The sequence below is a fragment of the Xenopus laevis genome, chromosome 1S (genome assembly GCF_017654675.1).
Source record: "Xenopus laevis strain J_2021 chromosome 1S, Xenopus_laevis_v10.1, whole genome shotgun sequence".
NCBI lineage: Eukaryota > Metazoa > Chordata > Amphibia > Anura > Pipidae > Xenopus > Xenopus laevis.
Window position 1 is genome coordinate 178,950,471 of NC_054372.1, and position 16,125 is coordinate 178,966,595.

General features: G+C 38.6%; 1 protein-coding gene across 1 annotated transcript in view; it reads right to left on the bottom strand.

Annotated features, from left to right (window-relative positions):
• Window positions 1–1,441: 1,441 nt before the first annotated feature.
• The window catches only part of rab3c.S (RAB3C, member RAS oncogene family S homeolog), a 54,892-nt gene continuing 40,208 nt past the window's right edge, over window positions 1,442–16,125 (bottom strand). Inside the window, exons 3-5 of the mRNA XM_018240988.2 lie at window positions 14,112–14,230; window positions 6,222–6,346; window positions 1,442–3,937 (exon numbers count right to left, since the gene is read on the bottom strand). Coding sequence (XP_018096477.1) covers window positions 3,750–3,937; window positions 6,222–6,346; window positions 14,112–14,230 — 432 coding nt within the window. The 3' untranslated portion in view covers window positions 1,442–3,749. The remainder of the gene's footprint in view (window positions 3,938–6,221; window positions 6,347–14,111; window positions 14,231–16,125) is intronic.

Consider the following 16,125-nt stretch of genomic DNA (forward strand, 5'->3'; position numbering starts at 1 on the left):
TCAGTCAGGTAATATGATCTAAGTACCTCACTGCCAAGTGGTCCTTAGAATGTAGAACTGGGAAAGAAAACAACACATTGATCTCATGTTGCATTTGGGGATATATTACTCTAGTTTTGTGGACGCCCTTGCTACCCATGGCTGCTGGTGCCATGAAATGTTGCACTGATGTCTCATTATTTTATTATTATTCTAAGTCAATTATAAATCAACTACAACTAAATGATCAAATAGCTTGGTTATCTCTAGAACCTTAAAGATTCAGGAGAAAGAACAGTCTATTAGCCAGACCTCTACCCCCAACCACTTCATCTCTTGGTGCCTTATACTGTACACACCAGAACCCAATAGCTCCTAAAACAACTTGCTGTATCTTTGGGCCTGCTAAACCTTCTTTATTTATTTTTCAGATTATAGAAGTGATAATCTTATTGAAGGTCTCCCAATTATCTAGATTAGTGTTACTGATACAACTGTTTTCCTCATCAGACAGAAGGAGGCACAGTACAACCCTTGGTCCCAGTCTACTCATCTCTCAGGTTCTGCTTTCTGAACTCAGATGTTCAAAAAAGAAGAAACCGAACAAGGACGGATTGTGATAGTAGTGAGTAGAATAACATTTTGTGTATGAAAAGGGTTTTTATAGACTTGTAAAATGGAAGTTACTGGTGGGAATGCATAGAGACATCGCATAAAAGAACAGAAAAACAGCATTTGTCTTGCAGCCAAGCAGGTGGCTCTGCCCTCAAGGCCAGGGTACTTAGTGACCAAGAATCCATTAAAGTCAGGGGAGGTTGTATGGGGGAAATCTGCATACACTGAATTTTATTCTCTCAGCAGCATTAAGTGGATATGCAAATTCTAAACACATTCCACGCGGATATAGATGGACTCTTCCCACTTTAAATGAGTTGGCGAAATCTAATGGTGTCAGTAGCATTTCAAACCCTCCAGCCTTAAAGTTACTATTGGAATTCGTGTGAGATTTTTTAAACTCTATTAAATTTGAAAATACTCGAAATTCAACTGGGGGGTTATTTATAAAAAAAAATCAAATATCTAAAACTCGGAAAATTTTACCAACCTCGAAAAAAAAAAAACAATGTCAGGAAGGCTACTAAGATGTCCAAATTTGGTCGCTGGACCGCTCCCATTGACTTATACATGAACTCGGGAGGTTTTAGGTGGCGAATAGTTTAATTTGAGTTCTTAAAGGGCCAGATTATGATAAATCTCAAATTCAAATTAAAACTCGAATTGAGTTTGGATAATTCACAATTCGAATTTGAGAGTTTTGACCATGAAAAAATTTTCGACCCTTAATAAATCTGCCCCTTAATGTCCATAAATTAAGTTTTTGTATCTATTGGTAGTAACCTATCTAGCATTAACATCCCTGAAAAAAAATGAAAAAATGAGCACGCACTCCTTGAGCCAGCCGTTGAAGTAAAAGTGAAGTTTATTCAATGTTACTAAAAGTTACACGTCCTTACGCGTTTCACATCCACCGATATGTAATCAGAGGCACATTTATCATTAACATCCCTGTACTAAATTCTCTGGCTATTTTGGAAACTATTTCGAGTAATGCTCCAATATTTTCTATTGATTAATTGATTATTACCCAGGCTGAATCTTAATTTGTGTCCATATTATGGCTACCTGCAGAATAAAAGATCTCAGGCGTTTGATGCTGCATCTAAAAATATGAATTTGCTTGGTGACTTCAGGCTGTAAAGATTCTGTTACTGATACCGAATATTTAGGCAGAGCTGGAAAAAAAACCCTGTAGGGAATTTATGTTTATCTGACCTTTACGGAATATGCAGTTTATGCCTCAGTACAGTTTCCATTTCCTATTCTATAGGCACAAGGAGATGAGAGAATATTGCATACACCCAATGTCCATCCTCTGTGTATAAAAGAATCACAGAATAAAGGCTAATGTTTTGAATATTAGTAGGTTCTGTTTGATACTAAGAATGTTTTTGCAGTATTACTGTGTTTTGACTGAATCAGGAGTCTGGAGTTCTGTTACTGTATATGAATGAATTGACTACTATGCCTTTGAATATGCTACTCAGAAGCAAATTGCCATTATAAAGTTGAGTAAAAGGGAAAAATGGGTGTTATGTAGGGAAATGTATTCACTGAATAGAAGAGTATGATTAAGGAGTGTTTTCTGTGTGTTTTCATCAGATTAGTCAACTTGGGTTGAATCATTCAGAACAGATATAGGAGAGTAGGGCTTGGAAATAATATCAGAAAAAACCCAGAAGGTTTTCCCCTTTTATTAACCAGCCAATGCTCAGAAATAGTGATGGGCGAATTTATTGCGAAATTTTCCGTGATTTGCACCGGCGAATACATTTGTGAAATTTCTGCAAAAATTTGCCTGTGTTAAATTTTTTTGACTCTGTCAACAATTCTGATGCCTTCTAGCAATTTTTTTGCCGTTTTCGCGAATTTGCTCCGAAACGGGAGAAATTCGCCGATCACTACTCAGAAAAGCATGCAGAACATTGCAAAATGTTATATGCAGTGTGTGTGTAGTACAGTGCTGATGGCTAATTCTAAAGTATCCAATCAACAATACAATGAGATGATACTGGCAGCTCACCCCAAGCATCTATTCGGGGCCACCATCAGGAATCACAGGGCCCCTTACTACAAAGTAAGTAGGACCCTCCTGCCATGAGGGGCCCCAGTTATTAAAACATTGGTAAGCTCAGCTGCTAAGTGTAGAACCTTGTCAAAAATTAGAATGAGACCACTTTTCCACCTCAGTCATGCCCCATCATGCCAAAACAGCTACAAATAGAAGCAACAACCATGAAACCCTAAAGGTCTTGAGATATTTATCAGAAAATAATTTGAGCAATGCAACAGGATTATCATATTGATATCTACTAGGCTGATGAACCAAAAAAATACTCTATTCAATAGTATTTTAGAGGTAAACAACTGGTAACTGTTGTGCCATTTGAGGGAAAGCTCTAGAAAGGCCGTGAAAAATGTACACAGCACAGAGCAAGTCTGGAGATCTTGAACTGAGAAAGAACATACACAATATCAGTATTGTGTGGACCATAAAGTAGCCCACCTTATATTAATGAAAACACTCGCCTCATAAAATCATACTGATATTTATACATTTCTGCAATCAGCTGAAATAAAGGACATTAGTTAAAAAGCAATGTCTACTCAGGGATGGACAACAAAAGAACCCCCAGATGTTGTTGGGTGGGACTACAGCTCCAGGAGTAGCTCCAATTACTCGTGCCTGATCTAAACTGCAGTTTTCCATCTGTTGCCGAAATTCAGCTGGGATTTGAAAATCAGAAACAGGGAAAGTGCTACAGGATTGCCATCCCAGAATTACAATATCTCATCTCCAATGTCTAATCCAGGGATGGTCAACTGAAGAAACTCCAGATATTGCTGTGACTGACGATGGGATGTTGTGAACTGCAGCTCAACAACATCAGGGGTATTGATTTAGGCACTGATTGCCGTGCCTAAACCTGTAGTTTTCTATCTGTTCAGCCATCCCAGTATTAGAATATTTCAGCCTCCTTCTTGCCATCATCAGTTTACCATACAAAATTAGAGCTCTGTTTTCATTTTTTTCAAGTAGATATGAAGGCAGTAGTAAGGGAAAGCTTATGGACCTTTTTTATTTTTGTTGTTTTTTTTTGTTTTGTTTTTAAATACTTATTGGCAATTGAACACACTCATAGATGAAACTATTAACATCCGCAGTTGGGTTGCTGTGGTGGTGCCTTGTCTGTTAGTCTTGTGGTCTGTTTCGCAGCCGTAGCTGCTGCGTCTGTTTCAGTATTCTCGGACATTTTGTCACAAATGATATCCACCAGCCGCTCAAAGGTTTGCTTCACATTGATGTTATCTTTAGCGCTTACTTCAAAAAACTCAAAACCTGAAAGGGGAGGGAAAAAAACTCTTGCTCAGACACATCACAACAGACATAAGAACTTCAAATATAGTGAAAAATATCCTTGTAATATACAAAATCCTTAAATAACATGAAAAATATATGCTTATCAACAGCCCCCAGTAACATCATCAGTAATAAATGGGATTAGTGGTGTTGCATTACATAGTAACATAGAAAGTTAGGTTGAAAAAAGACACACGTCCATCAAGTTCAACCTTTTAATACAGGAGCGCCCATATTTTACTAATGCGAGGTCTACTTTTAGTGATGTTGTCCCATTATGATCTACAGCCATAAAAGCATTGTTAGCATTCTGTTCCATTGAAAATATTACTTGAATAATGATTTATGAGAAAATACTGTATTGCTATATTTAACAAACTACTATTTAACTTACTATAACCTTATATAACCTTAGCCTTACTTATATAACCTTAATGTAACATCAACGCTTGTTGACAGTGTCTTGAGATCTACTGATCACCAACTAAAGGTCTATTGGTAGATCCCAATCTACCTTTTGGACACCCCTATTTTAAGTCTATATATAACTTGCCTAAAGGAGTTTTACTTTGAAAGCAGCAAGTAAGTTGCAGGTAAAACTAGTCCCTTTTGTAAAATGTATAATGAAGCAATAGAATTGAATCAGATGAAAATTAAGCGTAGGACTGGCCAGATATGGGATGACTTTGACGTAGTTGTCCATCTTAAATATATTGCAATATATGGACAAACAATCCCTGTTTTGTTTAAAGGGTACGGCATTTTTCAGTAGCAGTATGCACAAAATGTCTCTGACTTAAATATATTGATAATGGGTTGAGTGCAGAGGACTCTTGTATGTGTCTATATATAACTTGCCTAACTGCTAGTTGATCCAGAGGAGGGCAAAAAAAAGTCCCAACCTTTTTTATCAGTGAGCCACATTCAAATGTAAAGAGATTTTGGGAACAACAAACGCATTAACTATGTTCCTGGTGGTGCCAAATAAGGACTGTGATTGGCTATTTGGTAGCCCTTATTTAGACTGGCCTATAGGAGGCTCTGATTGGCAATACTGTACATTTAGTTTTTATGCAACCAAAACTTTCATGCAAGCCAGGAATTAAAAAATAATCACCTGTTTTGAGGCCACTGGGAGCGACATCCAAGAGGTTGGTGATCAACATGTTCCTCGCAAACCACTGGTTGGGGAATCACTGTTTTAGATTAACTAAAGATGTTCTCTTTAAAAGTAGTCGTTCATTCTCATAATTGATAGTAGTATGTGCCCTGGAGGATCTGCTTCATGTAATGTCACGCACATACCTACATTCTTTCCCACCTTAACTACTGTAACCTTCTTCTTGCTATACTCCTCTCATCCTTGTTATACCCCACTAGGTTCAGCAGTAATGGCCAGGGACATGCATTAGTGGTGGGGCTGGGTAAAAACTACCAAAATGTATGCGAATTAGCATGTTTTTGCACTGTGCTATATGGATTTCCTGCAATTCAGGTGGTGATCACTGTTCTCCAGAATACAACACAAAGACCTACTTCTTTCCCAACACTGCCTGACTTCGGCAATAATATATTCATGAGGGGTGGGCTTGAGATCCCCATGGGTGTCCCATTGGACACCTTGCAGCTTCTGCATCATTCAAATGCGCAAGGAGAAATGACTGAAGAAACATCATGTCTGGTATAATATTCCTGTTGATTTCTTTATAATGGTGGTCTGCAAACAAATTTCTTGTGAATAGCCTACTAGGATGCTAAGGAACAGCAAAGGCTATTTATTTATTATTTAGAGATTTGTCGGGGGGGGGTTCAGTGCTTTAAAGTTTCCCTCAGCTCTTGCTTCGTGCATATTTGTATCTGATTCAATTATCAGCAAAGAATATGGGAAAAACTGTATTGGAGGCACCTAAACTTTATAATAAATGTGTTGGGGAAATTTGTGGTTTACTTTTTATATTTTGGCCCGTGATGGTTGGAAACCCAATTACTCTTGAGCCACATGTTGTTCCAAAAATGTTAACATACTACCAACACCATCTGCAGGTGCAAATGTTTTACTTACTTTAAAATCTGTCAGCTAAAGGAATTTTATATTTTATATTTATCAGGATTTAGGTGATTGAACGCATGAATTTTAACCTAATGGGCATTTACAGCTTCACTTGAAATGAAATGAAAGCAGCAACTTATTGTTTGTATTGATGAGAACTGTTATCCTTTCCGAACCCCAGCTCTATTTTCATTCCCGTTATTTTGTCCTTACCAAGTTGCTCTGCAAGGTGTTTTCCTCTCTCAGCTGAAATGACTCTTTCATCTTCCATGTCGCATTTGTTCCCAACCAATATCACTTGGGCATTATCCCAAGAGTAGGTTTTGATTTGGGTTGACCTTGGTAAAGACAAATAAAATTTATCAATTCAAATCAATCAATTAAGGTAAAAGACTATTCAACCACCAGTTTAGAAAAATTCACGTGGCTGTGCATAAACAGATATAATTGTTTCGACTGAAGAGAATAATCCAAACTGATGATGATGTACCTGCCATTATCACATCTGAAAAATACTTGCCCACTTAACATATATTCTTATCTTTGCTTCCTCATCATAAGAAGAAACAAAAACTCCTAAACTTCCATGCCCCAGAATTAAATTATATTTTGCTTGTACTGGTGGCAAGATTCTTACCTATCAGCATGTCAGGACCCCACAACTGAAGTTTATGTAGAAAGAAAACTGTATGTAAATGTTTATTGATATAGTATCGCAAATGCATAATGCAAATGCAAATGGGTAAAGGCTTCCCAACCACAACCACTGAAGGACAGTTAGAGTGAGATTTGGGGTGAACATTCTTTGGAGTCCCAACCCTTCTAAACTTCTAGGAAGCATGGATAATAGACAGGTCTAGCTATAGGCCAACTGAACCTACTGGGACCAATCAGGCCCTGCGCTTATGGGGGCCCGCACAGTGGCATACCTTCCAGTTCCACAGCTATCCCCTAAGAAGGGCTTGTCAGTGTCTCCCAAGATAGTCAACAGCAGTCAACAGAAGTAAGGGAGAGGCAGACACCTTTTGCCTGTCCAACATGGTGTCAGCAACAACCATGGACTCAACCAAATTGGGCCACAAAGTTTGTAAGACTGGCAACACAGATACAGAGATATTGTATGGGTATCCTTGATCGAGGGAAGAAGCATTGCTACAAAGGAAGCAGAACCTGCAGTTGCAAGTAGCCCAAGGGTGTAGCGGCACACAGTGTTGGACTGGACCGGCGGGACACCGGGCCCCGCTGACCCAGGTCCGTACCCATATTTGCCTCTTAATGCAGCGACCTCCTTTATCAGAGGTTGCGGCAAAAAACATTTTTCATGCGTGCATGAGCACAACCAAGGCGCCGGTCGCATGTGTATAAATGCGGCGCCGCATGCATGCGCGGAGACGCAGCACACAGGTTGGTGCAGAGACATGCTGAACACGCCGTAGCGGCAGGGGGGCCCCCCAGTCCGACCCAGATGACACAGTAAGGCCCTAAATAAGGAGCAGTTTCAGTGTATCTTGGTAGAATAGACCAACTTACCAATGTTTTGGGGCCCTGTATTGAATTTACTGTGGGGCCCAGTAACATCTAGTTATGCCACTGAATGAGGGGGTGGTGGTTGACCAAATCGAGGATTAGAACAAATCCAAGTCCATTAATAATTAGTACTGACGAGATATCCTACCACTAACCACATTGCTTCAAATTACTCGGATACATTTCCAGCACTTCTAATTTTATCCTCTCCATAATGTCCTAATGGACAAAATGATTTAATGCAAACAAAAAACCCTAAATAGCTTTCTTACTTAGCCTATTCAGTAGTGATACGGTACAGCAATCCAGCCTCTAGAATTAAAAAATGAATAACTGCCAAGTAACCAAGCCAAATATTTCCTATCAAATTATCAACTTGTATCCTCAGCACTTTCTCTGCCCACTGTGTTTCACATGATGAATTTCACAACATAAATGCATTTTAATTAACCCACTGCTGTGGGCTGTTCTCTCAATGATAAAGGGCTGTTAAATAGCAATTTACAACAAGAAGAGAAATCATAACCATAACTGATAATTCCTATATCAAAAAATAGCATATCAAAGAATCTTATCAAGGACCCTATTAGATTGATGCAGTGATCAATTGCCGGAGTATCAGCAAGTCATTAAAATCCTTGGGGGGTGCCCTAACATTTGGCACCCCCATCAATTGTAGCTTTCCTTCTCCTTTAAAATGTTAATATTACTACATGCCGGACTGGTTCATTTATTTGTTAAAGAGATAGTTCACCTTTTACTTTTAGTACGATGTAGACATTGAATTGTAAGACTATTTGCAATTCGTTTTTCGTAATTTTTTGTGTTTTTTTTAATGATTTGGGTTTTTGTTCAGCAGCGTCAGTGAAGAATATCAATAACTAATAAAGCTATAAATGAGCAATTAAAAACAGGACATTCTATATTATACCAATAGTTAATTCAAAAGTGAACAACCCTTTTAGTGCTCCGATTGTTGGTTTGGCTATACCTACGGCAAGGTTGGCTACAAGTAGACCCACAGACAAAAAGGCAGTATCAGAAATGCACACACACCACTGAAAAGCAAATAAAATAGGTCAAAGACAGACAGTTGTATGTTGCTTTGTAGCATACTGTGTACACCGTTTTTGGTGTCTGGCAGCATGGGCCCGTTGATCATGATGAGCAAATTTATTCGCCAGCCATGGATTATGAATAACCGAATTTAGCCATGTGTGAATTTTTTTGCAAAACTGTGGTAAAAATTTGCAGCGAAAAAACGCCCATAAGAAAAAACCGCCCATTGACTTTAATGCATTAAGAAAAAAAGTTGCCATAAGATAAAACGCCCATTGACTTTGATGCATTAGGAAAAAAAAGCCGCCATTAGAAAAAACGCCCATTGACTTTAATGCATTAGGACAAAAAAGTCGCCAAAAAAAAAGGCCATTGATTGTAATACATTAGGACGAAAATGCTGCCATAATAAAAAACTCTTATTGACTTTAATGCATTAAGAAAAAGTCGCCATTAGATAAAACGCCCATTGACTTTGATGCATTAGGACAAAAAAAGTCCCCATAAGAAAAAATGGCCATTGACTTTAATGCATTAGGTCAAAAAAGTCACCAGAAAAAACGGCCATTGATTGTAATGCATTAGGACAAAAATGCCGCCATAATAAAAAATGCCCATTGACTTTAATGTATTAAGAAAAAAAGTCGCCATAAGATAAAACGCTCATTGACTTTATGCATTTGGAGCAAAAAGTAACCATAAGAAAAAAATGGCCATTGACTTTAATACATTAGGACAAAAAAGTCGCCATAAGAAAAAACGCCCATTCACTATATGCATTTGGAGCGTGTAAAAACAAAGCATTTTGGGAATTTTCACAGTTTCAATAATCTTTCAGTGCAGATCTTTTCAAGCAGATCTGAACATAGAGAGATTTATAACTGAAAGTGTCAAGGAAAACAAATCAATCCAGTTATCTCCTTTCTGAGCTCTTCCGAAAAAAACATGATATACCCCCAGGGCATATCTCAGAGGAATAAAGCTGGACCCCTGACTGGATAGGGAACTGTACTGCATTGAATGCATATATATCTTTTTTTTATATACCACTAATTGGATACACAATGCACTATATAGTTACAATACAGTAAAAGTACAGACAGGGGAAACAAACATTGCAAAAAAATAAATATGGTATCAATGCCTGCATGTCTTGCTTTGTCAATGGTTTCCAAATGGTTTGCAGACTGCTTGGAGCCAATATCTGGGAATGCATGAACATTTTCAGCATCTAACGTAAAGTTAGGTGGCACAGTATTCATGTCTCTATGGAGAACTGGTTGTAAGTACAGGACTGATATTAGTTGTTATGTACACATTTTGTGAATGCAAGCTAGGGCATCCGTTTTTGTTTTGTTTTTTTGCTTTATTCTCAGCTGATGACACAAGGTTGAAAGGTTTTGTAGCAGAGTTTTTATGGATTTATTTAAAGGTTGTCACCACCTGCCTTCTCTGTAGAACAGTCCTAGTGCTGAAGTTACAAAGAGACATCAAGTGTACACTGATAAAGCAGATCTATATACTACTGGAAAAAAAGAGATAAACGGGACCCAGTGTGAGGTAGAAGCAAAGCTTTTTGTCCAGAATTGTCCAAAGATATTGGATATGCAGAACAGGATTTCACATGATTCCCCAGTAACCCTAGAATCCAAACTGGCATGGATTCTTACTAACAGCTCATTCATCTCTGTTGTTTACAGGCCACTTCCAATCCATGAATCAGAAAAGGAATGGGGCTTAAGGGAAACGGCGGCTTTTGGGAAAGGCGGCTTTTGGCATAGAAAAGTGATGCTCAACCTATGCATTTAGTGGTGATTCATGGATTGGAACTGGCCTGTAAAGAACACGGAGAAATAAGCTGTTAGTCTGCATCCCTTTAGAAATCCATGGCAGGCTGGATTCTATGCACATGGGTCCCTATGCTGTTTGGAGTAGGTTAATATGATCGTCTTTAATATCTGAAATATTGCAGCTCTGTAATACAATATTGTAATGAAAAGGAGATAGGTGAGCCTTGGGTCTTGAGACTATGTCAGTCTCTCATTTTTACAGGGTTACACTTATAAGGGCACATACAGCAGTTGTGTCATCCTTTTATAAATACTAAAGGAGGCTGGGCCTCAGTGAACATCTAGCATAGTAAGGAAGCATTCACCCTAAATCTAGTCCAAACTGTAAATGTTTTTCCGACAGATAATGTGCATTTCAATTAGGGAAGACAGAAGGCAGCTGATAGCTCATAAAAAATGAAAGAGCCAAACGTGCGCACAATGCAGTGGCTTTATACAGCAGGAATTAATCCAGACAAGCAATGCTTTGATGCTCACAGAAGTCAGACTCTTGTCATGTACAATAATTGTCTTCTCCATATTAGTATGAAAAACACTCTGTTTGATTTCCATTCTCTTTGCTAACAAACTCATTGTTAGATATGTGCAACCAGGAAAAGAAAGAAGGAATATATGTCCCCAGCCAATGACTATATACTAGGGCACACTAATAACATATTTAGCTATCTCACTGTTCATCATAACTGCATAACCACTGTCTAGTGTTAGTCTAGGAATAACTTGGACGAGTGGTTGAGAATGGTATACAGAAGAATTGGAAAAGGGTGGGTAATATCTCTCTGGAACCTTGTAGGGTCTGCAGTTTTGACAGATCATCTAGTGATCCTGTTGGATTGCAGTTGGTCTGTTATTTTGCTATGCATCTGGTAGGGACAGGTCTGGTCAAAACTATGAGGAGCAGAGGCAGAGGAGTTCAGTGAAAGAATGTGACTTTGATCAGTATTTGTTTAGCTGGTGCACTTGAAAAGAGAGAGAGAGAAAGAAAGGAAGGGCAGATGTAAGAAAGAAAGGGAGCAGATGTAACCCATGCAAAGAGACTTAATACTACTTATTACACTGAATGATTCTAGGTCCAATCTATGAGAAAATGTTTTAGGGAGCACAACCTCTTATGATACTTGGTTACTCTTTGCGGTGGTGCAAACATCTAGACGAAGGGAGGTGTAGTCCCCTCCCCCCCAAAAAGTTCTGTTTTGTGTGGCAAAACTGGCTAAATAAACAAGGAATTAACCAGCAATGAAGTGGTGAGTGCTGTGACTTCTTACTTTAGCCAAGCGCAATCCATGAGAAAAGCTTTACTACAGAGATAGAGATGGGCTTATTGTCCACATCCTTTTCAGATGAAGAACTTGACTAAAGAGAATGGAAGTCCCATTGGGGATCCCACCAGAAAATCAGCTTGACTGAATGGGCTGGTGATTAGCTGCTCTCAGGACTAGTTTCACCCCAGAGTAAAGACACTTTACTACTCTCTTCCAAATTTATTTTCCCATGATCTAAACACCTCTCTTTTCATTGCATTAAAACAATAACATCTATTAACACTGGGCGAATTTACACTTGGGCAGTAACCAAAAACAACCAGTGGTTGGCCTGTTTTCAGCCACCTGCAGGTCGAACAATGTCATTATTTGTAGCCATGGTTTACGGCCCAGGTGCAAATAAATGGGCCCCTCTGTGCCAGGGTGCAGTCTGTCAAAATACTGCATGAAGCCAAACATTGTTTTTTGGGTCATTTGAGCATTTGCCTGTGGCACTAAGGCTGACTAGACTAAACACTAGGGGGCAGATTAATTAAGGGTCGAATTTTATAATTTGAATTCGAATTTGATTTGATAATTTTTTTATGTTCAAAACTGTCACATTTGACTAGGGAATTACCCAAACTCGATTTGAGTTTTTAAAAAAATTTGAATTCGATTTTAGAGATGAATCATGCTTTGGCCCTTTAGGAATTTGAATTTGAATATTCACCACCTACACCCTGCCAAATTCACGTATAAGTCAATGGGAGAGGTCCAGTGACCAATTTGGAGATGTTTGTAGCCTCTTTGACAATCGATTTTTTTTTTCAGGGAAAAAACTCGAATAGAGTTTGGTCTAATTCGATTTGAGTTGGTAAAAATAGTTCGAGTTTAAGATTTTCAATTTTTTTCTTAAATAACCCCCAAGTCGAATTTCGAATATATCCGGATTTAAGGGCGTTTAAAAAATGAATATGCCTTATAGTTGCCTAATATGAGTATTAGGCAAGTGGTATCAAATACAGCCATGATAAACTGTCTATTCATCAGAATAATTCTCATCTCATCAGTTGCTAGGATGTAACATTTAAAGTAGCAATTGCTCAACGTACAAACTGTATGGCATGTGGCATATACCCAGCTGACATTACAATTGGGAGCAGAGTGTGTGCCAGCCTTCCTGTTTGCCAAATTCCTATGTAAAAGTAACATATGCTCACAAAAACACCATAGCATATAGACTAAAGCTGGGCATAGAATGGAAGAATCTGCTATTCAAAGAGGTATTTTCTAGCCTGGTTGATTTTTGGCTAGATATTGGTTCAGGAAAGGCGTGATTCAAAGGCCATTATACTTTTACTGTCCTATGAATGGCTAGCTTAACATAAATAAATACAATAATAACATATTTTATTTCGGAGGAATAGCTTGGAAATCTGAATCTGTACGAGAAGTAAGACAGCGCAAGACGCATCACATGGGAAATAGGAACACAGTGGACACTAGAATTTCTTCTATACCAACCAGGATGAGTCTGAGGGGCCCATTTACTTAGTTCGAGTGAAGGAATAGAGGAAAAATAGTTCGAATTTTGAATGGTCGAATATGGCTACTTCGACCATCGAATGGGCTACTTCGACCTTCGACTACGACCTTCGACTTCGAATCGAACGTTTCGAAATAAAAATCGTTCGACTATTCGACCCTTCAATAGTCGAAGTACTGTCTCTTTAAAAATTTCTTCGACCCCCTACTTCGCCACCTAAAACCTACCGAGGCCAATGTTAGCCTATGGGGAAGGTCCCAATAGGCTTCCTAACAATTTCCTTCGATCGATGGATTAAAATCCTTCGAATTGTTTGATTCGAAGGATTTAATCGTTCGATCAAACGATTATTCCTTTAATCGTTCGATCGTAGGAATAGTGCTAAATCCTTCGACTTCGATATTCGAAGTCGAATGATTTTACTTCGACGGTCAAATATCGAGGGTTAGTTAACCATCGATATTCGACCCTAGGTAAATGTGCCCCTGAATGTCAAGTTATGGATCAGGGTTGGCCTTAGGGTCAATAAAACATTGCACAAAATAGTGTGGTGGGGGTCCTTTAACAATCTAAAAAGTAGTCTAGCATAATTGCCAAACATTCCTTAGGTGTCAGAGCTCCTGGGCCCGACTCTCAAAGCTCTCCTAAAGTTTCCCTAACAGAAATACACCACATATTATTATATCATGTCAGACTATATATTAATAAAGTTTTCTGGTTAAGGGCAGAGGCAAGCAACAAATGCCTCTCTCTGCATTTAATCCCACCTTGTTAAGTGCATGACCATCAATGGGACAATTTAATGGGTGAATCAAGTCCATTGCATTAAAAAAAAAAACACATCAAAGAAGACACTTTCCCACAGGTTTGTACTTACCAGTCCTGCACTGCATTAAAGGATTCCTCGTTGGTAATGTCGTACATTAGAATAAATCCCATTGCCCCTCTGTAATAGGCAGTAGTAATTGTGCGATATCTCTCCTGCCCAGCTGTGTCCTGAAACAAACACAAAAAATGGAAATAGGCCATTAGTAAGAATTCAGTATACTGAAGCCATTTCTTGGTTGTATGTCTCTAATAAGTGTAGAAAAAGAAAAGAGAACACATCAGAATGAATGACGTTATTGAACAGGAATAACAGAAACACAGACCTGTATAGGAGAATATAATAGCTTTACATCTGAGGAAACTAGACTATAGCCCAGTGTGAATAGCAGGGAGATAGAAGAAGTGTCTACCTGTGATGGGCAGCCAGAGGTCCCCTATAATAGAACCTGATTAACAATGGAGGCAGCTGAAGGTACCTCTGAGCTGTACAGCCCATGTACAACAACATTTTTGAATATTAACCTGCAATTTTTAGAATTACTTGACAGTGTGTTTGCACTGCCATTAAAAGTGCTCCAGTATAGTCACTGTCTATAATAGAGAAACTGCTCACTGTTCTCTCCTTTTCTGTCTTCCTCTGGTACCATTGTACAGTTTCTGCAATCTAGATTACAGAAAAGCCACCTCCCATAGACTCCATTTTATCCAAATAATCCAATTTTATAAAAAAGTATTTCATGTTTCTCTGTAATAATAAAACAGTACCTTTTACTTGATCCCAACTAAGAAAAAAGTAGCCCTTATTGAAAGCAAAACCAGCCTTTTGGCTTTATTTAATGTTTACATGATTTTATAGTAGACTTAAGGTATGAAGATCCAAATTATGGAAAGATCCGTTATCTGGAAAACCCCAGGTCCCGTGCATTCTGGATAACAAGTCCCATACCTGTACAGCACAAAGCAATCATTCTAAGTAGACAACTGCAGGTCCAAAATATATTTTCACCAAACACTCTATTGCACCCCGTACATGAATATGTTGCAACTTAAAATTAGGTTTAGAATTAGTAATGTTTCCCTTTTTAATCATAGCGACCTACTTGTGTGCCCCCACCCACACCTTCAGCAAACCTTAATTAATTGTGGAACAGAAATATTGGAGAGCCTCATGGGATTAGCCACAAACTGGATTTTTGGAGCTAATGACTACTTCTTTCTATGCCGGTATCATTATACCATTATTTACTGTGAGATTTCCCCATTTAAATAGTGCATGAGTCATGAATGGCAGGATAAATGTTACCCACGCAGTTTATGTTCCAGTGCTGCCGACACTTTGCTCTCAGACTGATGCAGCTCCCCAGATCTTCTTCTTTTGTATGGGAGACATCAATCAAGCCATGGGGCTTTTGGAGATTAAATAAACTGATGTACCATTTGAGCAGTGCTATAATGGGAAGCGAATACAATGTTCAGAGGCTTGCAGGTTCTGCTTGCCATTCAGGCCTGTGACTGTCTTTGGCTCTGCTCTTTAGGTTCCATATTGTCATATTCATTAGGGCTCTTGTGTGCACTGTGTGATTATAAGATTCAGTATTGTAAGGAGATCTGAGAGTTATACACACTTCATATGATATATGGTTCCCGCAAGCTGCTTTTTAACATATATCTTTCTTTTCAGGCGGGCTGAATCTAAAAATAATGTCAAATATATATTTATTTCAAGACAGAAGAGGGGAGGAATTTACCTAGAAGTTGAATTAATCTAAAAGGGTTCCATAAACGGGGGAATGTTTCTGGGTATAACCGAGCTTAGCCATCATGGTCTAAAAATACCCCATTTTTTAGGTTTGGTATGAAGGGAAGTATTTGTGTATTGCTTGGAACTTTCCACACCACGGACAACTGGCAACACAAAAAAACAACAACATGGAACAACAGCTGTCAGATGCCAGCCACATCTACATTTTTATGAAGATTGTAGAATTGGGAGCTAAGTACCATAACTGGAAGAGTGCAAATGAGCAAACAAGTTGTGTGGGAAGATGGACCGTCCAAGGAGG